This window comes from Triticum dicoccoides, chromosome 4B (assembly GCF_002162155.2).
Source record: "Triticum dicoccoides isolate Atlit2015 ecotype Zavitan chromosome 4B, WEW_v2.0, whole genome shotgun sequence".
Taxonomy (NCBI): Eukaryota; Viridiplantae; Streptophyta; class Magnoliopsida; order Poales; family Poaceae; genus Triticum; species Triticum dicoccoides.
The window spans coordinates 494,287,391-494,310,247 of NC_041387.1; the positions used below are offsets into that span (position 1 = coordinate 494,287,391).

The following is a 22,857-nucleotide window of genomic DNA, read 5'->3' on the forward strand; positions in this document are numbered from 1 at the left end:
TGGAAGAGACTAGGCAACACATTATACGTCAACACCCCCCCTCACGTGTGGCTCCCTCAGGCCTAAACGTGGACCGAAAGTGGGCTGCAATTTAATTGCGCCAGCCGGGTCTTGAACTCAAGACCTCTTGGCTCCGATACCATGTAGAAGTGCATGCTCTAGCCAATGCAACCAAAAGACCGATCTGATGGAAGAGACTAGGCAGCACATTATACGTCAACACCCCCTCCCCCCCAACAATTCATTGTCGTAAGAAAATAAGTAACCTGTGTTGTTTTCATAATACATATGACACTAAAAGTAAAACAAAGATGCAGAATAAGGATTATTACTCAAGTTCACTTGTGTGCTCCAGCTTCCGGCTTCCCTTTATTGCTGAACTTTGACCATCAACTTCATACAGAAGAGAAGCATCAAGTGGCAATTTGATACGCCACTTACGGAATGCTGCGACAACAACCTGGCACACTCTTGTAACTGGACTCCCACCGGGTTTCTGATATCTATACATATTTGAGGCTGAAAAGAAACTTGCAATAGCCAATGCCATAAATACAGTAGGAACGGCAAACCCTATTCCCCAACCTGAGTTATCTTGTATCCAGACAATAACAGTGCCTGCTACGAGAGCACCGATATTTATGCAGAAATAGAACCAATTGAAGAAGGAACCCTGCTTTACTCTCTCTGTCGGATCACTGTCATCAAATTGATCAGCTCCAAAGGATGACACACATGGTTTAATACCTCCAGTCCCTAGGGCAATCATATAGAGACCCAGGAAAAAGGTGCCATTCTGAAGTAAGCTTGATTCTGGACAAACAGATCCAAAACATGAAGGTGGTTGAAGTGCTGGAAGTGATGCTGAAAGCGTTAAAACAGCCAGACCCTTCAGTAAAAAGGACGACACATGATTAAAATGGATGATTGAAGATATTGAGATGGACGGATAGATGGTTCATTAAAATCAAACTGACTATAACAAGATCCACATTATTCATTGTATTAATTCAAAAGTAAAAAACTTTTGTATTCAAACATTCCAATACTCAGAATTACCAAGTAGAATGTGCAGTGTGGTTTTTCTACACCAGGATAAAGCATTATGGAACAAAGGAGGAAGAGAAAAGTTTGGGTTACTTTATCTTGTACTTACAATGAAATAAACTGATGAGAAAACAGCAATTGTCCAGTACTTTCCCCAATAAGAATCTGCTAGGATGGCTCCAATGAGGGCAGTCAGATAGCATGTCCCTTGCCAAGTGGTAACATTTCTTGCAGCTTCAAGATTGCCTTGATGAAGCTTTATTTTCAGATAAGTGACAAGGTTGTTTGCAATTCCATAGTAGGCCAGACGCTCACAGCACTCAGTTCCTGTCACCAGACTAGAATCGTTGGAACTTGCGAAACCTCATTGCTGAACATACAGAATATTCACTAGGGTCTCCAAAATGTTTTGTACCATTCGACCAGTAGTATTTAGGCTAGTGAAGATTGTTTCGTACCATATACCTCTAAATAAAGGTTCCTACTATTGTGGTTTAAATTTCAAGAAGCTAGAATACTATTATTACTAACAAGCAGCACCGAATAGGTGAAATGTTTAATCATTCATAAAAAGAATGCATTGAGGGATGGGCTTACTAAGGAAAATAGCTCACTAGACTATAACATGGGTTTTACTGAACCGTGTAAAACCAGCACAGTGAAGCAATCAGATACTCAATTTGATTTTTCCTCGGAACTTTTGAATTTTTTTTTTTAGCTGAATTGGATCAAACTGTCCAAACCGTGTATGAACACCCCTATATGTTAGTACCTAGGATGAAGAAGCAGGCTCGCCAATTGCCAGTGGTACGCCTTGCCGCAGGACGGCCTTTGATGTCAACGGATCCATCCCCTGTGTAAACACTTGCATCCTGCTAATTAAGAAATATCAGCACTCAGGCCAAACCGCCCAAGGAGATACTGAGAAATAGTAAGATTATTACTGCTGGGCATTTGAAAACAGTGCCGCGAGCCAGTCAAGTTACTGAAGCTAGACCTCAGGCCATGGCTCCCATTCCTCATCTCGCTGCCAGTCTCCAGTTTCAGTTTGAATCCAAGAGTTTGGTGGATTTATCAACTTGCTCTCCTCATTCAAGAGAAAAGAAGAGGGTGGCCAGCAGGACAGAACTGGCCAGGATGAAGCTGTGGTCTGCCTGTGGCTCTGTGTAACGAAAATTCAGAGAAGAAGAGGAAAAAACCAGTGAATTTTATACTACCTGGGAAGGAAGGAGGAGCGGCTCGTGATCCCCGTCCCCTTGGACCAGCAGTCTCCTCTCCTCTGCTTCGTCCATGGAGACGGAGGGTCTCCCTCGCGGAGATCGAATCCGCAGGAGCAAATCAAGAAACTGGGTAGAGGGAGGGTGGGCTGGGTTTGACCGCCGAGCATGGTCCTGCCTGACTCTTAGAGCTACTGCTCTTTTTTTAGTAAATTTTTCTTTTGCGTCTAACTCTTTCTTTAGTTTTTTTTAGGGGTCTGATCTGGCCTGGCCTGGGCCTGGCCTGGGCCTGAGCCTGGGTACGTTGGTGTTTGTTTGGTTAAGGCCTCCGGCCCATGAACCAAGCCAATAGCTCACCCAAAAGATTGTCCTTGCATTAAAAAACAGAGAGATTTGTCCTTCTCATGCTGTCATTAGGGAAATGCCCTCCAAATTTGTAGCTGCTACACCTTTGCACAGTGCATCTGCTCTTTTGAAAGATCAAATTGCGTGCACGTCTTTTTTTTTCTATTACCATATCTACTAATATGGACATTTCTTAAAGCAATTGTTGGTTTGCAAGAAATGGTAAAACAACAGCAATAGAGAATCCATACAACTCCCTCCGTTCACTATAATATAATAAGATGTTATTACTTGTTTTTGAATCGGATGTATATAGATGCATTTTAGTGTGCTTGTTCACTCATTTCAGTCCGTATGTATGTAGTTCATATTAAAATATCGAAAAACATCTTACAAGTGAACGGAGGGAGTATATAGCTTTGATGTTTGGTTCTGGAGTTTCTCAATTTCTCAGTTGCAGCTTACATGCATGTGCAACGCGTAATTTTCAGTAAACAAATCTTTACGATCGCCTTATGGAATAACAGGATGCTTTTGAACAGGAAAGTATTAAATATGCATGTACAAAATTGTCTTTGTATAGCTCTGGTGTTACAAATTTCATACAAAACACACTCACCAAAGTAATAATTTGTCTAAAATACATCACTAGAAGAATTTTGAGGACTTTCTGAGAAGGGCAGCTCATGTGATGTCTTAGTCTACACAATGAACTGCTCCCATGAATATGGAATCTGAAATTACAAGAACTTGTTCCACAGCAGGTATGACCATCACACATTTTTTTGGAGAAACCATCACACATTCTTATATTTGTATTTCATCGCACAACTGATGTAAACCAGCAAATTCACAAAGCTGATCCCTGCAATCAACCAAAAGAACCGGTCAAGATGGCCTTCATTCAGGTTATCCGGGATCCATCCAGGATCTCCCCCCTGAGTTGTAATGTACGACACCAAGGTCAATATGAACGAGCTTAAATAGCTCCCCGCTGAGACCGTAATGAGTGCAAATGCAGCACATAAACTCCTCATGGCATCTGGTGCCTGATCGTACGAAAACTCAAGTAGACCTATATTAGTGAAAACCTCGGCAGCGCCAACAAGGAAATACTGTGGTATTTGCCAAAGAATGCTCATCGGAACCGCAGACTTCTCATGGATAAGACCTTCAGACGTGGCAATCTCCAAGCGCTTCAACTCAACAAAAGCTGCAGACACCATTGCAATAATGGACAGCACCAATCCAATGCCAATCCGTTGTAGTTCCGAGAAACCCTTTTCCCTTCCAGTGAACTTTCTGGCTATAGGTATGAGAACACGGTCATAAAGTGGAACCCAGATCATGACACTGATTACGTCAAAACTCGAGAGGGACGCAGGAGGAACATTGAAAGACCCGACCCGCTTGTCAAGAACCATTCCCTGCTCTAAGAACATGGAGGAGTTCTGAGCATACACCGCGTTGAATATGATAGTAGTCGCCCAAACCGGGAACATTCTTACTAGGATCTTCAGTTCTTCCACCTGGGTGACTGTGCATAGCCTCCATGGGTTTGTAATGAGGTCACTCTTGGCATCAGTAGATGAGATGATGGCAGCCTTGTCAAGGAATCTATACAAGACAGATTGATGAAATGTTATAACAGTCATTATACAACAAAGATAAGAGTTGCCTACAGAAACAATACACTGGATAAATAAAAAGTGACAGTCCAGCCCTATCCTGAAATCTTAGTTATATAACGTTAACATTTCTATACTTGTAAATAAAATATCCGGGAAGGACTTATGAACATGTGTTGCACACATTATTGATACCTGCAGTAATAATTCTGCCTCTATTGTATTATGTACCTAGTACCCACGCGGGAACTACTGTCATGATTGCTTGGCTCTACTCATACTATTTTATTGCATATATTTAGTTTGCACAAGCATCAAACTGAAACCTTACTGAAGGACCTTTTCGAAAATAAGTCTTACTGAAGGTTGTGTCGCAATTCAGTGCCTTCATTAATACTGCAAGTACCTTTTGTTGTTGCATTAATACATTGGCATAAAAGTAAGGCAATGATGCAGCCTAAGGAAGATGATTACTCAAGTTCGGTTGTGTGCTCCAGCTTCCTGCTTCCCTCTATTGCTGAATTTTGGCCATCAACTTCATATAAAAGAGCAGTGTCACGTGGCAATTCAACATGCCACTTACGGAATGCTGAGACAACGACCTGACACACTCTTGTGAGTGGACTGCCACCAGGTTTCTGAAATCTATACACATCTGAAGCTGAAAAGAAGCTTGCAATAGCCAATGCCATAAATATAGTAGGAATGGCAAATCCTATTCCCCAACCCGAGTTATCTTGTATCCAAACAATAACAGTGCCTGATATGAATGCACCAATATTTATGCAGAAATAGAACCAGTTGAAGAAGGAACCCTGCTTTACTCTCTCTGTCGGGTCACTGTCATCAAATTGATCAGCCCCAAAGGATGACACACATGGTTTAATACCTCCAGTCCCTAGGGCAATCATATAAAGACCTAGGAAAAACGTGCCATTCTGAAGTAAGCTTGGTTCTGGACAAACATTTCCTAAACATGAAGGTGGTTGAAGTGCTGGAAGTGATGCTGAAAGCGTTAAAACAGCCAGGCCCTTCAGGGGAAAAGGAATACATGATTAATATGGGTGATTGAAGATATTGAGATGCACGGATTGATGGTTCACTAAAATCAAATTTTATATAACAAGACCTGCATGTTCATTATATTTACTGAAAAGTAAAAATATTTTGGCTTCAAATGTTAAAATGCCCAGAAATTACCAAGTTGAATGTGCAACATTGTTTTCTATGCCAGTATGGAGCCTTATAGAGCAAAGGAGGTAGACAAAAGTTGGTCAACTTTATCTTGTACTTACGATGAAATAAATTGATGAGAAAACAGCAATAGTCCAGTACTTTCCCCAATAAGAATCTGCTAGGATGGCTCCAATGAGGGGAGACAGATAGCATGTCCCTTGCCAAGTGGTAACATTTCTTGCAGCTTCAAGATTGCCTTGATGAAGCTTTATTTTGAGATAAGTGACTAGGTTTTTTGCAATTCCATAGTAGGCCAGACGCTCACAACACTCATTTCCTGTCACCAGACTAGCATCATTGGAACTTGCCAAAGCTCATTGCTGTATATACAAAATATGCACAAGGGTCCCCAAATGCTCTGTACCACATGGCCAATAGTGTGCTAGGCAAGCTAATACAGATTCGTACCATATATCTCTAAATAAAGGATCTTATAATTTCTATAATTCAAATTTCAAGAAGCCGGCGTACTATTATACTAACTTACAGGCAGCACCAAATAGTTCAAATGTTTAATCGTCCAGAAAAAAAAACATGTACTGGGGATATGCTTACTAAGGAAATGGCCTGCTGGTACAATAACGATTTGTTATGAGAAAGTAAGGAGTTTCTTCAGTGAACAAACACTTTGCCAAAATTTGTGGGAGGCGTCATTCAACACGGATTTTAGCAAACCATGTAAAAGGCCGACATAATGAAGCAATTTGGCACTCAATTTGATTATTCTACAAAACTTTGTAAAACTGCAACTATGGTCAGTGCTAGCCGAATTGGATCAAACGGCCCTGTATATATATTACCTAGGATGAAGACGCATGCTCGCCAATTGCCTGTGTCGTGCCTTGTTGCGGGACAGCCTTTGATGTCAACGGACCCATCACCTGTGTAAAGACTTGCATCCTGCTAATTAAGAAATAGCAGCACTCAGATCCAGTCTTAACCACCTAGAGACATACTGAAAAAGGGGTACCAAGCTGCAACCTTAATTTTCCTAACATGGACGGGTAGAAGGGATTATATAGAAATTTCGTACTCAATTCCTGTGAGAAACCTGAACTCCTACTAAGGTTTAAAATATTACTACTATGCATTAGAGAAAGTGGTGTGCGTCCGTCAAATTTTCAATATCACTGCAGCAGAGCTCAGGAGATGGCATCCGATCCCCATCTTGCTGCCTCCAGTTTCAGTTTGGACCCAAGAGGACGAAGGATTTTATCAGCTCACTCTTGTCTCTCAAGAAAAAAGAAGGGGACGACCAGATACATAGGAGAAAAGTTAAATTCTACAGGCTACAAGCCTACAACTACCTAGGATGAACTTTATACACTCTCTGCAATGGAATTTCAGAAAAGAAGAAAGCAGTAAATTTTACCTGATCCCCATCCTCTTGGAGCAGCAGTCTCGTCTCTTGTGCTGCGTCCATGGAGATGGAGGGGCTCCGTTGCGGAGACCGAATCAGCTAATCAACAAGTATTGTGCTGGGTTGACTGGAGGTGGAGAAGTGAGTGCTTATTGTGGTCTTTCGCTGTCAGGCCCTTGTATTTATTTATTTATCACCGTAGTGGGCGTAGAACTCTGGAATGTCTCTGTCAGGTAGTACAGCTACAGCACGCCATCCCCTTCCGCTGCTCCATCTCTGTCCTGTTCTGTAGGGAGCAGTGTGGTCCAAGCTTTATAGATAGATACAGTAAATTTGTACAGTCTCAAACTTTGAAGTGTTAACTGGAAGAAATAACCAAGGTTTGTGCAATGCAGAGCAGTAGCATTGTGACAAGATTGGTGGAAGCAAGGTAGTAGTACAGTATATCTGATGCATGAATGCTGAAAGCCTACAGTTATTATATGGTTTAATCTATTTGATTTGATTGATTGATGAAACCGGGTTTCTTTACTTTGTGCCTATTAACTGAGGCATGTCAATGTCTTCCAATGCATCATTTGTTCATCTACAATTTATACAGTAAGCACAGGTCTACCACTAATGCAAAGCAGTAGCAGCATTGTGATAGTCGTACAATTCATAGCACACAGCGGCAGTGCAATCATCCGACACTTTGCCTGCCTGACTGCCTGCCTTCTTGCCGAGGCCCACTTACTTGGCCGGACAAGTCAGGCGGCGCTGCAGTCCATCGCCGTTATTCGACTCCTTGATCTTCAGAAGCTCGTCGCAGATGATCCACGGGAAGCTCCAGAACCGCTTCTTCTCCCGCCGCCGGTGGTCGGGGTGATAGGAAACGCGGTACCACGCTGACGCCCTCCTCGGCGCCTCCGCCTTCGGGCAGGACGTGAACCAGCCCCGCGCCTCCTTGTGCAGGCCCTCGATCGAGTCGATGATGCGGTCCTTCATCTCAAAGTACCGCTTGTTGTCCTTCTTCAGGTACAGGAGCCTGTTCCGGATGTTGCCGGTCAGGATCTTGTCTTCGTGCTCCACGCCGTAGTGGCCCATCAGGGCGCTCAGCTTCTCCGCGTACAGGTCGTAGCACTCCTCTGCGGACTCCAGGAACTCCTCAAAGCCAGGGACCTCGAGGTCAGGATCGAACACAGGATTTGGCTGAGCAAAGGAGGGAGCAGGAGAGCTCTGCATCCGACTCGCAGCCGCTCGGTAGAGCTTGCCGAGAGCTCCATTGGAGATGTACATTGGCTTGTCCCAGCGTTCCATGAAGTCAGGGTACTCCCTTGGTCTCAGTGACTGCGGCATTTCAGCTGGAGCTCCTGACTTGGCGAAGTCGACTGCCATTGAATGCAAAGCAGCTAGCTGGAGGCACTCAGGGCTCCGAGCTTTCATTGGATGACGGTCTGCGTGGACCAAGTGAGCAGTTGAGATTGCACCGAGCGAGTTTATCATGTAATCCACAAAGTACTTCTGGATTTCCTGCAGTTCATCACATATTTTTGTAAGATTTCGGGTATAAACGTGTCAGGCGAAGAGTTGGTGCTAGATACATCCATTTGAGGGACAAGCTTTTCCGGACGGAGGGAGTAGTTGCGAACCTAACAAGGTTAGAGATATTCATTCAAGAACATTTTAAAGCCAAAACCCAAGACCACTTTAAAACTCAAACTAGCAAGATGCCCATGCGTTGCACGGAACATCAAGATGCATTTGTATGAGTAGTTTATCTTGTGGGAGAAAAGGATGAACGAGGGAAGGCCTTATTTGCAAATGTGGAGAGGGGTGTGGGTATCTTTTTGCAAAATTACCATAGTTTCCTTCCTATCCGTCAGATATAAATCAGACGGCCTATGTTGCAGGATGGCAGGCACACCATCATCACCAACTCTGTTTTTTATAAGAGTAGAGATCATGCACAGTTGTTCTCATTGGAGGACAGCAAAAAATGTCTATTTTTTTCCTGAAATAAGTACCCACATTTCTAAAGAACGTCATTAATTGTGCATGGCGAGCATATATTTGGTTCAAAGCATTCAAAATTTGTGTTGGCTGTTATGTCATCCTGGTTGAGTTTGACACTCGTAGCCAGTTCTCTCTGATCATGTTGCTCTATCGCATGTTATATGAAGTCCTTAGGCATTTTCCCAATTTTTGTCATGCAAAGAAATGTTTTAGAAAGATGTGAGGTGCGTCGAGATAATAAATATTATTGAAATGCTACAGTTTGTAAAAATACTGATATTTTGATTATATTTGCAAGTATAAAATGATATTAGTCCAATAAAATAATCTTCGGTAAAAAATAGCAACAACCTAGGAAGAGAGATTAAAATGAATAAACAGTCAAGAATATACCTCGAGTGTGATAACATGATCCATTATGCGTGGCCTTGCTGCAGTGTAGTCCATAGGTGAATCAACCTTCTCTGGAATCAGTTTCTCATCCCAAGTGATAAAATAGAGGTCACCGTCCAAATCGCCCCCAGAGCATTCATTTGGATGAGGCCTGATTAACATCAAAGATTAAAGTTTATATGGACGATGCCTATTAAACATCAAAGATTAATTCAAGAAAAAAGCAAAGATTCGCAACATCCATCAATAGGTAGAGATGTAAGTATGTAACATGATTGGATATCAATCTAACATGGAAACTAATGCTGACAAACACTTCAAAAGATATTTGAGCTCCTCTGAAGGCAATAACAGAGCAATAAAAAAAAACTGCAGACTAAGGCATAGCCTAGTGGTGGGAAGGGGCTGATGCCTTCCCACCCACCCAGGTTCAAGGCATGGTACTTGCAATTTGGGTTTGTTGCACAAATTAAACTGTAGGGGTTCCCTTACAGTCTTTCTGTCAACAAAAAAACAGAGCAATAAAAACTATAAAGTACAGTTTCAGTATAACATGGAAACTAACGCTGACAAAACACTTCAATAGATATTTGAGCTCCTCTGAAGGCATTGACAGAGCTCAATAGGTCGTCTTTCAGTTTCAGTATAACATACAGCATTACCTTTCTCCTCTTTGAGGGAACACAATCAACCAGGTTGTTAGCATACAATCCATGGTCATAGACAGCTTCAAGCACTCTGATGTCACCAGGATGGAGACAAGGATTTTTCGATATTGCAACTTTTCCAACAACAACTGTTGTTTTGTCTTTCCCATTATCTTTAGAAAATATGGTTGACCATTATCCTTCTGCTCTTTGCTGTTCTTTGTAATTCTGATGTACACTTGACCATATTTTAATTCGCCTGTTTCGTCCAAACAACCAATAAGAACACGGCCTTTCGGAACATGAATCTTACATCTAGTTCTTATGTCAGTCAGCCTATTATCCTGATGGGCCTTAAGAATCATCAACAGGTAAGGCTCTAAACTTGGTTCATAACCTTGCAGTAACATTTTCGATGCTGTCTTCGTTTCGGTACTACCAATTTTCCCCAGAACAGAGAGAGCAGCTTCTCTGTTGGTCAGCATTTCATCTAATTCACGCATATCATCTTGTTGCATCAACTCAAATATCTCATCGCTTATCCCCAAAGTCGAAAGGAGAGAGATAATTTCACGATTCATATAGCGTGGCTGGGGTTTGCTCCAACTGGTAATGTTAAACATTGTGCTCTTTGATTCAAATTTCTTCATACTAGGTCGCAGAGAAAGATGATGAAAGGAATCAGGGTCGACAGCAACAACTCATTTGTAGCCACCATACCTTATTTGAAAAGCTGAAGGAGGGTTTGTAGGGTCTAACCCAATTTCGTAAGCCACATCTTTGGCAAATTTCTCAGAAATCTTCCCGATACCATCAGAAAATATGTGTTTAGTGCCATCAGTTGTGACTTCAATATCTGGAATCTCTTCCACATCCCACGGTAGGATTTCAACTGTTTGTCTGGAGGAGCTGACATCTGGCCCATTCTAGCCGCACACTTAGATACTGAACGGATTTCTTCAAAGTGGCCCATCCAGCTTCTTATATCCTCAGCCTTCAGGGAATCATTAGAAACAAACATCCAAACAGAACTTCCACAAAGTTGACTTGCTGAGAAGGCCAAGAATTCATACTTCTTTGGACCAATGGAAAATCCTTCTTTCAGGATGGATAAAATGCGATAATACATGCCAGTTTTCAAGGGTTGGGAAAAGAACCCTCGTCCAGTTCTAGCTGAGATAGCATCTGGAAAAAGTTTACTCCGGTCTTCGTCAACAAAAGTAACTCTAGCGAAGTCAGAAGCATACTTTTTATGATGCTTAACGACATAATTTGAAACTTCTTCCTCAGGTCCCAAGCAGTATATTTTGGATGGAGTAATGTGAATTCTGTAGCACATCATTAATTTTCCTTCACCTTCAGTCTTACTGGACAGCAGAGCATTGTGGCTCCTCTTCCTGCTATGAGCCCTCCTGCTGGATAAATTGCAAAGGTTCATAGCATGTAAACTCTAACTTACTCATTTTCTCGAAAATCCTCCTTGAAATATGAACTGGAATTTCTTCAAGAGCTTTAAACAGACCAGCATTAACATGTTTGGCAACTATCTTCCCCATGTGAACAAGAGAATTGAGACGAAAAAGAACTTCATAAGACACTGAACAACCAGTCAGGCAGTCAACAAGGGGAACCACCTTGGACGACGGGCCAACAAATTCCATTAAAGAATTCCCCTAATTCTCCTGACAAAGGTAAGCTGTTGAGAATAAATGACACTGGTGCACCTTCATCAAGTACGAGGGCGAGAGTTGAACACTTTCCGAAAGAGTGGTTAGGAGTAAAATCTAGTGCTCTGACCCAGGTAAACTTCACATCCTCCTTGCATGCATGAAAGCGGTCATCTGAGAACCTTGAATAAACTGCAGGCCCCGAAATTGTAGTGCATATTCTTGGTGCATATATGAGCTGGAACAAACATTAAATTAATGTTAGATAATATATACTTTTAACAGCTTCAGAATTATAGACATATTAAAAGAGTGTTACGCCTGACCAACTAATAGTCTTAAGAAGAATGGCAACCAGTAAATTAAGAAAAGTATCTATGACGTGTATTCATTAGATAAGCTTCATATCTGTTCACTCTAATCAGTAACCACCAACTGAGATATCTATATTAGTGGAAATAAAAATAGCAGAACTATCCATCTTACTCTATGGGCTCTATCGCATAACTGCAAACCAGACGATTGTGATAGTTCACTCTAGTTTCCTGACTCAAGAACTTGCCAATTTTTTAGCTCATGTAAGTATCAAGGGAGGATTTACATCTAAAGCTTTCTGTTTCAAAGTTCTTCCCACATTTGACATACTGGATACAACTAGATATACATATAACATCTTGCTGTAACATTTGCCAATATATAAGTAGTTAACAAACTGGTAGCATTGGCGCACATTATTTATTTTGACACTAAATGGCCCCCCAAAATAGTCCAGCATATGCATTGGAAAGAAAAAGAAGGTGGGTCCAATTCATTAACCCAACAGGATAAAATTCCGTAAACTGCTGTAACAAAAGCAAGAGTCTTATTCATATGAGTCAAGATTCTGAAAACCCTTCAACTAATCTAATTATGTCTACAAAGAAGCAACCATTTGGATAGTTACGATAGCATTTTGTGAAACAAGCTTTGTATATTCAGGTTTTAAATATACCATAACAAAAAAAAGTGCCCTTTTTTTACGGGCAAACAGTAGGGGAATCCCCTACGGTGTAATTTTCATTAATATAAGGGAGGAAACAAAAGGAGTTTACATATTTACATAGGGGTTGAGATGGCCCCCAACAAACAGAAGAAAAAGAGAGAAGCGAAACTAAAAGAAGGAGAAAAAGAAACATAAATAGTAGTCAACCAAAGGTTTAAGAAACAGAGGCAGTCCAAGCTTTCAGTGGAACGTCCACTGATTAACCCTATAAGCAATGAGGTTCAAGTCATTGACCAATCTTCTGTGCCAACCAACCAGCGAAGCAGGCTTTTATTCAAAGATCAAATCATTCCTCTGTTTCCAAATGTTCCATAGGGCCGAAGAAACGATTTCCATGAAACAAGGGCCGCTGAAGCCATCCCTTGCAGACCTAAAGGGAGTCATAATATCTGAGCCTGCACCCCATTGGCTGTTGATTTTTCTCCAACATCTCTGTGCAAACCTGCAGTTAAAGAAGAGATGCTCTCTAGACTCCCTAACACTGCTTTGACAGAGAGCACAATTTTACCCCAGATTCAACGGTCCAATGCCGTCTGTCCATCATATCTCTTGTATTACTCACATTTCACGAATTCCAGTCGTGAACCATACCGGGAGTTAATTCAAGGTATGCACAACATGCATATCAAACCTACTGTCTGTAGGTCATCTTTTTCTTCAAATAGATATTATCAGATCTCACTTCACTTGCTCGAATCTCATCTGTGACATGTAAATGCGCCTAATGGAACTTTCTACCTCACCCTGTAACCGCAAGCTCTGAATAATATAACACAGAAATAGTAGCATCAGGGCAACACGGTGAGCAGCTCACCTGCAGCAAGATGGCGCCGGCCCCATTGAAGCTGCACTTGTAGCAGTTCCTGATGTCCTCGAAGAACACCTCAAGCCTGTACATCTGGGAATCGTGACGCCGTCCCCGGGATGACCTCCACGCGGACGCCGTCCCAAGAATCAGCCGCCTCGAATTCGCGCTCGGCGATGCGGTTGCCGACGAGGAGGCGCGCGCCGGCCGTGCGGAGAGAATGGTCGGGCGCGCGGGGGAGAAGGTCCGCGGGGGGCAGGGGAGACGGACAGGAGGGAGCCCAGGAAGCGGGGTAGGCGACCGGAGGAGGCGAGCTCGGCGGCGAGTGTTGCAGCGGCGGTGGAATCGAACTGGACGATCCCATTGCCTCGACTTAGCCAGCCGCGTCGGGCGGCGGCGATCTCGCAGGCGTACTCGGCGCCGGCAGCGGCGACGGCGGAATCGAAGAAGGCTAGAAGCTTCTTAGCGACAGCGGAAGGCGGGATATTGGAGACTCGCACCGTGGCCGTGGAGACGGGCGCCGACGCCGCCGTCGCCATCGGGGGGCAGAGGGGTTTGGCACTCCGGCGAGGTTAGGGGTTTATGTGTCTCCCTTTTGGTCCTTTTCAGTCTTCACTGCACGATTTATGTGTCTTCCTTTTGGTCTTTTTAAGTCTTCACTGCACGATTTTGTACTGTAATTTTTATTTCTAATACACCTAGGAAATAGTACAAGTGTCTATATTTTATATGAAAAGTTAAAGTTTATTTCTAATACACCTAGAAAACAGTAGAAGTGTATATATTTTATTTTTAACAACGCATCGGTGGCGCGAAGAAAGGTGAAGGCACGCGGGAAGAATGTCGGCGTGAGCAAAATGCATAGGCGACTAGAGGAGGCAAGTTCGGCAAAGATTATTGCGGTGATAGTGGAATTGAACTGAATACACCCATTGCATTGACTTGGTCACCCCGTTCTAATTTGTAGGCGGCGTGACGACAATAAAGTTGAAAATAAAGAGAAGCTCGTCAGCAACGAGGGTCACATGATGACCATGAAGATGGCACCGTTATCACCATTAAAAAGAGGAAAAAGGCTGTCGTGGGTTCGGTACTCTCTCGAGGTTAAAGATGAGTGGGAGTTTAGTCTTGCCCCCTGTAATTTTGTGCTTGTATAAAATAAATATAAGTAGAGGTTTTAAAGAAAAAATCAAAACTACAAGCTCCGTTAAGATTTACATGGAGCACTCCGTTGAAAATGAAAAGTATGCTATATATCTATTACTTGTAAACAATCACCATAACTAGCCTAAAATGTTACAAAAGAGTATATGTCATTAAAAAGAGAAAGCCTTTAAGTTGGAAAACAATTGCTCCCCTCCCGTTAAGCATGGCGGTGAAAGTAAAAGGGGCCATGCACTTCCTAGTCAACCATTACACACTACCAAAAAGACTTCTCACAATTTTACTTGCGATGGTCAATATGCTATATATCGAGCAATAGGAGAGTATTTTTCAGAAAGAGAATTATCTCACAAAGCAAGATAAGGATTACATACTTGAATGTTATACTATGACTTGAAAAATGACTATAAGAAAAGTGAAAATTGTTGGCATACAAATTACGAGCTTTCTGTGTGCGCGGTGATATTGTGGTTTCGTGCAAAAGACATGAAATTTCAGAGTTTTCAACCCTTAAACAAATGGACTGCTTTGCTAAAAAAAATTGAATGGATTGGATTGAGTTCACTGGTGAATAAATCCGTACAAAATTCCACCTGCTATATGTGCTCCTGCTCTACCGGCATGAATCCAAATCATAGGGTTTTCCGGCCCGATCCATGCCATTTCGATGGAGAAATAATCCACCGATCGACTCAAGCAATAACTTTTTTATAACGAAACATGGCACCTGCAGGTTGCGGCGAGTGGCCGACCTCCTGGATGCGAATGGCGAATGGAGAATGCAGGTGTTGCAACGGCATTTTCTCCCTGCGGACATGGACACCATTAAGAGCATTTGTACGATGTCCCCGTGTGTTGCACTCCGCCTGCCGCCTCGCCGTGGATGAGCACGAGCATCCATTGACGACCGCCACGAGCAGGGCACAGAATGGTACCATTTGGAAGACCATATGGGGATGCCCTACTCCCCTAAAGGTACGTGTTTTCGCCTGGAGGATTGTTACTGCTCACGGCATGGGCTAATAAATTATCTCGACATCTTGAACTTACAGATGTATGTCTCATTTGTGGTATGGAACGAGAGGACACTTTCCACGCTATGTGCAGATGCCCCCTCACAAAGAATCTATAGCTAGCCATGACGTCAGATTGGCCAATTTCGAATGTGGATTCCATCTGCAATAATGGCCATGAATGGTTGTTCTATCTGCTAGAGCCACTCACAGATACATCACGTATGGTGGTCCTGATGACTATGTCATGTGTGGCATGTTCGTAATGAGATAACTCATGGGAAGAATGCTCCTCCGACAAAGGCCTCTCACAGATTTCTTCATGGGTATATCAATTCCCTTCTTTATATCCAGCAATCCTCAAGATGATATGGTTAAAGGTAAAATGGTGGTGTGTAGGGAGAGTCCGTCCATCCTTTATGGAAAACATAAGATGAAGAGAAGCGTTGGATGCCACCACCAGCTGGCTAAGCGAAACCAGCGATTTCAAAAACCTAATTCTGTGTTTATTTCGCTCACGATGCTTTTCGTAACTGCTCTTTTAGATACGACACTTCACAAAGTTGAAACCGTCCAAACCAATCCGTATTAGAAATCGGGAGTTCACCGCGCAAACCAAATAAAGAATGTTTTACATAAAAATATTCCGAAGCACCAATACGCTAAGTTGAATATGTTACATTCGCGGAACCAAACACGTCATAAATACGGACGGGAGCCAAGTCGCAGTTACAGGAGCAACGAGTGAAGGCAAGGTGTTGCGCAACGAAGCTGGAGATACCATCTATGCCGCATGTAGGTAACTACTTACACTAGTAGAATGCCCGTGCTTTGCTACAGGCTGCTACAGGCAACAATGCATGTAAATGAAATAGAAAAGTAATTAAAGTCGACCTCAAAGTCAAAGCTTATTTTCCTCTCATACATTCAGACGTGTCCCGACATCAAACGGGCGCCCAACATGCTCCCCAAAATTTAACCATCTGGACAGTCCGGGTTCCCCAAGTCCAACGCACATGTGAGGAAGAAATATGACTATTCAGACTATTTGTGATGTTATCTCCAACACACGGTCTCAACGCAAAACCCCGCCCCCACGACGCACCCTCTCTGTTTCCCGTCAGGCCCTCTTCTTCCCGCTCGGTTTCCCGTCGTAGCAGGACATTTCATGCTGGAGCCCTCTCCTTTAAAATAGGATGATGCCCACCTCACTTTCACCATGGCACCCTCTCTCCTTCAGACTGTACTTCCTCACAGACCGTCAAGGAGGAGTGCCCCGTAATGCATGCCCCGCTTGCCGCCATGATCCCCTCCCCCGTGTTCATGTCGTTCCATCACCGCCATCAAGGGGGAGGAGGTATGCGCCGCCTGTGACGCCCCCAGAGCCAAGAAGGCGGACCCGTAACTGAATAGACCAACCCTAACCCCCATCCCGCTCACTCTTATCACAAAATCCATCAACTTGTGTTTTAAGTGAGCCAGTGATCAACATCGCCGTCACCGGCCAGCAGCATGGTATAAGGGCGGCAATCGTCTTCCCATGTTAGTGTGCTAGTACCTCATTGTTCTATACTGGACCCACCCTTCATCCCGAACTGTACCACGACAGTGATACGCTCATGTTCTCACGAAAAAAGAAAGCTATGAATAAAAATGTTCATCCAAAGCATAAAAAATGTCAATGATTCTCTCCTCTTCCCTCTCTCACGCACATGCCTGATTCAATCAGATATTAGTGAATAAATCAAATAGATAATTAAGCGACATGTCCATATAAATTTATAATTCATCTTATCAGTTTATTTAGTGAATGCTATGGTAGGGACCATACGTCATTCGTCTGACATATTTTCGCACCAGTTGAATTCTGCATGGGGCATCCTATTACTCCTCCCCTTTGTCTTCACCCACCCTCGTGACCCGCATTCTGATGGTAGGCTAACTGCTAACACCACCTCCCCCCTTGCATGTGACGGCTCCTCCATATCTCAACACCTTAATTAATTCTTATAGACTGCCGTGCAAGTATGCACTGGTAGATAGAGACATATTATTGGTGTATGTTATTTGTGGACAATATAATTATGCAGTACACACAAGCAAGACGTGAAGACAAAATATTAATTTTTATTGCGTTTTTGTAGTGCAACATACACCATCGTTACAAAAACCCTTAAAGCAAATAAATTTGAACTAATCAGCCTATGTGTTGCAACAGGGGTATAAATATGGTAGTGCTTAATTGTCCAAAACATACATCTTTAGGATCCTAATGCACATTAAGCATCATTGTTGACTTCTTTTCTACCCTTAAAGCACTCTTATTCGGGCTCCTTCTCCTCCTCTTCACCCACTATCTCTATCTTCCCAATCCAAGCGCTTGCTGCCAAGATCGCAACCACCATCAATGGCGCATCCGTCTAAAAATCCCCCAACCTTCCACATCAACACCATGAATTTTGATGGATTCTTTGCCATTTTCTTCTCCCTTCAGAGTCATCAAACAATTATATAAATGTAGAAGTAATTAGCATGTAAACACCATACTCCTCTATGCTTGCACCCGGCCGCTATGACACCAACCTATCCCGTCTCTCCTACATGATGTGCTTGAAATCCAACATTTTTTTCTCTTACCCCGGCGAGGCTCTCGCGGATACCATGTGCTCGGAGTATCGCTTCTGCCGCCATGCATCTTCGCTAGGGTGCCTCTAAACAAATATAAAGACAGTTTCGATCACTAAATTAGTGATCTAAACAGTCTTATATTTGTTCCGGAGGGAGTACATTAGTAGTTGTTTTTTTAGAGATACACGAGTATTTTACTCCTAGTAATAGAAATTGGCAATTTGGCATAGTACAATCATAATCTTGGAGTGGTCTATCATTTCGATAATAGCTATTTGCTATAGATGCAATTATGATGACTGTGTTAAGAATTTGCACAAGGTAACCCTTGCAAACTGAATGAAACAACAAGTCAACAAATACAACCAAAGTACATCAGTATTTCAGGGCCAAACTGAGGAAATGTTAGGAAATAGTAAGAGACAATTGATAAACAAGCCAAATAAAATCAAATCATTTTTTTTTGTTGGCATCTGCCTTGACTACGTGTATGTGTCTATATATTTGAAGTTCTGGTCTCCGGGATGAGTCGGCATATGCACTTCTCATTGTGCAGGTGTGCACCTCCTCCTGCAACCTACGTGGCAACAAAGAAAGAAAGAACAAAACACACCAACCTATCCATCCATACAAGAGGGACGAAAGGCACCCTAAACCTTGATGCTGATGCTGACAGCAACCACCATGCAGGGAGGGAGAGGAAGACAAGAGGGTTGCAGTACTGACCATGTTTGGATGTTGCGCATCCTTGAAGAGGGAGATCTCACGGATGGCGTTGGAATTGACGCCATGGTCCTGCTCGAAGCGAATCGAGCATGATCGTAGTGGTCCTTTCAATGTACACACCCCATACGTGCCCTCCTGGTCGCCTCTGCTACTGTAGAAACCAGAAGCACACTGACCGGCGTTGACCTCTGGGAAGAGGGGCAGCCTGACCCCGCAGGGCAATAACAGGGAGGGTGGGTGCCGCCCATGCCTCGCCCCAACGGGGTCTTGGGGCACCGCACGTGCCTCCCCAGTGCAGCCTCGGACTTGACTGCCTCATGCAGCATAGCCGCCTCATTGCCGACCCCCACCTCGCGCCACCACATATCTTAGTAGTTTAGCACCAATCGCGTCAAACATATACCATTAGGATCCTCATGCACATAAGACGATATTGTCGATTTTACACCTTCTTACTCCCCAACTATCTTCTCATCTTCTCCTTCCCAATCCAAACCTGCCATCGCCGTCAATGGCGCATCTGGTTCGCAACCTGCGAAAGTTAAATTAAGAACAAAACAAATAAACAAGCATCAATCTCATGATCCCAGTGGCCAAGCCCATGTATACATCAATAGCAATTCAAATGATCGTTCATCGACTGATAGTATAGTACGCTGTCTCCATTACTACTACCACTACACCTATATTGTTATCAAATATAGAGAGATCTTTATATATAGTTAGAAGCAGGTGCGTTGCTAGAACTCTTTAACCAATATAACGTTACTATGTATTTCCTTTCCTTTTCTCCCTTCTTCCCTCTCCTCCTGCCCGGTTAATCTTCTCTCATTATTTGCTTTTAGTTTTCTTATCAAGCTTCTAGTCTAGAAAACAAAAATCAAAATGCTCACATGAAAGATAAAACCAGAGAAAACCGATTATTTGAGTGGCAAAGAAGATTAAAAGATGAGACGATACCTTGGTAATAATATGTGCAGATCTGCTTGTGCGACTGCTTGGGTCATTGTTCAAATACATTCCCCAAATGGGCTTGCTATTCACGGAGCACAACACTTGCATTGCACTTGCAGCTGTCAAATGGATTTATTCAGTCAAGAACTGTTTAATCACAAAGTATGGCTGACAGTTCGAGTAGCCTAAGGTATAAACAAAGTTAAGAATAACATAGAGCAATTATAATGCCTTGAGTACAACTTCCAAACTATCCCCAAAACTTTAAGTCTGAAAGTATAAATGAAGTTGTGGAAAAATATGTAAACTGCAGTAAGTAGACAAATTACCATCAAACTACACAGTGGATAATCCAAGTAAATGACATGCATGCCTGTATCGCTGCTGCATTACTACTGAGAATCTATATTCTTGATTAAATACCTTCACCCATGTCATAAGCTTCAGGCATTTTGGCACTCCACCTCACGATGACGTGGACAAACCGAAGCTATTGGTATCGAGATATCACAGTGTCAACATTATTACTCTGCAGCATCATCTTCACTCTCAACATGCTCCTTAATAAGATCCTTAGTCTTCTTCTTGTATCTTGCACACATAAACCGATAAACCATTAAATGCCCAGGTTTATTTGAAATGCACTAAATAAAGGCCTATGTGTATGCATCTAGCTAAGAGTGAAAATCTATAGCGTAATTTGTTTTTGTTTTTCTAGAACCAAAGCAACAAGCTATGCATTGGTGGGAATACACTTTGACATTAGAATTTGTCTAACATTATCATGCACATCTGTTAAACGGAGGTGATCGCCCAATCTTATCGCCGTCACCGCAATCTCATGGGCCAATTTGTTTTGATCCTGCTTTACGATGTTAATCTGCACGCTTGCAAAGATTTTGATCTGTTCTTTAATATCTGTCATCACAGCAAACCACAACGATCTGCACACTCCTTCCGATTGAAGCTCTCGTCCAATGGTGGCACAATTTGTCTCAATTAGTATATGCCCCGTGAAAAATTTCTTTAGCTCAGACAAACCCATCAGAGCCACAAAGGCTTCGGCTTCTTCTATCGACGTACACTGTTGTAACTAACAGCCGACAGACAGAAGAGGATTGCCACTGAAATCCCGAACAACTGCTCCTCCCCGAGTCATCCGCCTCATGTAAGAATGCAGCGTCAGAGTTCAGTTTGGTAGTTCCTTCTGGTGGTGCGCGCCACCGATTGCAAGCAAGGGTAACTGGCTTGCAAATGCTCTGGACATGCACAGAAAGGGTGCTTTTGCTTCCCGTTCTGTCAGTTGCAAGTGTAGCCATCTCAAGATCATCACTGAGCCTAAGTAACTGTCTCCTTCCCATCTCCATGGATTAGATTATTTCTAAGCTGCCATGTTTTCCAAAGAATCATCAGGATTTTGCATCTGATATGCTCGGAATTAGGGATAAGCAGACATTGTAACCAATCCTTGCCTGTTGGACCAAAGGCATGTTCCTTTGGAAGGTCCCAGAAAGCCCTCATAGCACATCTCATTGCCCTACTGCGAGTACATGAGACTACAACATGATACTCGTCTTCACTTTCCGTCCCACAAATGTCACAAACATCTTCCAATACAATAGTTCTTCTGTAGGTGTTATGTTTGGTAGCAAGAGATTGGGTCGCCACTCTCCATCCGAAAATCTGCATATCCTCACTCCCTGGTACAAAGCTGTCAGTAGAGATGCACACTCAGTTAGAATCAGTACCTAAAGTATTTTTGCCACACATCATGTACCGGGGCATTTCGTGGTCAATTAGAAACAATACCTGAAGTTGCCACACATGATGTACCGTTCAGAGCTGAGAGACGACAATTAGCTAGTTAATTGTCTGTCGCCGATGCTCCCAAATCCTCATGATACACACAAGGAACATCAGGCCATATGCACTCCTTACAAAATTTACAAACATATGAGTTAATGGATTTATTTTTTGGAACTTGGAATATATCAAGCTCTGACCTGGCCGCCGCCGCCGCCGCTCATAGGAGGTCGATAAGAAAGCCGCCTGTGGAGGTGAAGCTGCCGTGTCTCGGTTCCACCGCCCTCCGTGCAGGTTGAACCATGCACCGGATCGAGAAAACGGCGAGATGCTGGACGGCGATTGGGCACCCACCTTCTATCGGGCTGCTGCTGCTCCGCCGACGTGGAGGCTCTACGGAAGCTCCCCCAGCCGGATGTGGCTCCGTCAGATCAGGTCGTGGAGGGGAACTCCTGGCCTTGGACGAAGGGAAGAGGGAGGCCGGGACTCACCTAGGCCAGACGCGTGGTCGTCGCTCCGCTGTACATGGCTGCTGGAGGAGGGGGTGGTGGAGGCTGTCTAGGGAGGGAGGTGGTGGTGGCCGGCGCGATGAGCGGCGGCGCAGGGAGGGAGGACTGGGAGCTAGGGGTCGGGGGCTGCACTGGACGAGGCGTTTCGGGATTTGCTTTCGCCAGAAAAAAAATGATACGGACGAAAAAACCCCGGTGAAAGTGACAGAGGTGGGAGGATGACGAAAATAAAACGGAGGTGGGAGGATTACGAAAATAAATCAGCGAAAATAAACCGCGCAGACTATTCACAAACTGCTCTATTAGGAGTAGAGATGCGTTAATGGGCTAGAGGCGAAGCTAGCTGCATTTAGAGAACGGTTTGCCATTGCCCTTCATCGGACAGAGCTCCGGATCGCCGTTGAAATGGATAGCACAGAGGCGGTGACGATGCTTAACACGTCTTCTATTGGCCGTTCACACCACCACGTACTGGAGTTGGAGATTCTTGGGTTGATCGCTGATGATCCTAGAAGATTTCTATATTACCTACATTAGTCGTTCCCAAAATACCATTAGCCATGCTCATTCTTCCTACGACCGTAGCACCCATCGCACCGTAGTGTCGTTGGGATCAGGCCTGGGCGACATTGTAAACTGAAGGAAATATGCCCTAGAGGCAATAATAAAGTTATTATT

At 43.4% G+C, this 22,857-nt stretch overlaps 2 protein-coding genes, 1 long non-coding RNA gene and 1 pseudogene across 10 annotated transcripts in view; all 4 read right to left on the minus strand.

Moving 5' to 3' along the window:
- LOC119291071 (protein NRT1/ PTR FAMILY 8.3-like) overlaps window positions 1-2,421 on the minus strand; it is a 4,104-nt gene extending 1,683 nt beyond the window's left edge. The window contains exons 1-5 of one of the 3 annotated variants that reach the window (XM_037569784.1): window positions 2,265-2,421; window positions 2,045-2,209; window positions 1,820-1,919; window positions 1,157-1,374; window positions 333-889 (exon numbers count right to left, since the gene is read on the minus strand). In XM_037569784.1, the coding sequence (XP_037425681.1) occupies window positions 333-889; window positions 1,157-1,374; window positions 1,820-1,919; window positions 2,045-2,209; window positions 2,265-2,339 (1,115 nt within the window). In that variant the 5' untranslated portion in view covers window positions 2,340-2,421. Of the gene's footprint in view, window positions 1-332; window positions 890-1,156; window positions 1,375-1,819; window positions 1,923-2,044; window positions 2,210-2,264 lie in introns of all 3 variants that reach the window. The other 2 variants (XM_037569786.1, XM_037569785.1) reach the window with 2 other exon arrangements.
- Window positions 2,422-3,156: 735 nt separating this feature from the next.
- LOC119291074 (protein NRT1/ PTR FAMILY 8.3-like) lies at window positions 3,157-6,996 on the minus strand. 2 transcript variants are annotated; one of them, XM_037569788.1, is made up of 5 exons: window positions 6,846-6,996; window positions 6,274-6,373; window positions 5,533-5,750; window positions 4,712-5,268; window positions 3,157-4,226 (listed from the first exon to the last, which is right to left on the minus strand). In XM_037569788.1, exons 1-5 carry the CDS (start codon window positions 6,894-6,896, stop codon window positions 3,407-3,409), a joined length of 1,746 nt encoding a protein of 581 aa, XP_037425685.1. In that variant the 5' UTR covers window positions 6,897-6,996; the 3' UTR covers window positions 3,157-3,406. The 2 variants fall into 2 exon arrangements, with proteins under 2 accessions (XP_037425685.1, XP_037425684.1); XM_037569787.1 differs by having other exon boundaries at window positions 6,274-6,376; window positions 6,846-6,992.
- Window positions 6,997-7,540: 544 nt separating this feature from the next.
- Window positions 7,541-13,960, minus strand: LOC119291073 (annotated as a pseudogene).
- Window positions 13,961-17,666: 3,706 nt separating this feature from the next.
- LOC119291075 lies at window positions 17,667-22,338 on the minus strand. Of its 5 annotated transcripts, none has more exons than XR_005142196.1 (5): window positions 21,677-22,338; window positions 20,291-21,578; window positions 19,874-19,986; window positions 18,914-19,445; window positions 17,667-18,047 (listed from the first exon to the last, which is right to left on the minus strand). It is a non-coding gene; the product is annotated as an uncharacterized LOC119291075 (long non-coding RNA). The 5 variants fall into 5 exon arrangements; XR_005142193.1 differs by lacking the exon at window positions 17,667-18,047 and having other exon boundaries at window positions 18,492-19,445; window positions 21,677-22,063; window positions 22,162-22,338; XR_005142195.1 differs by lacking the exon at window positions 17,667-18,047 and having other exon boundaries at window positions 18,492-19,445; window positions 21,677-21,800; window positions 21,871-22,338.
- Window positions 22,339-22,857: the final 519 nt, after the last annotated feature.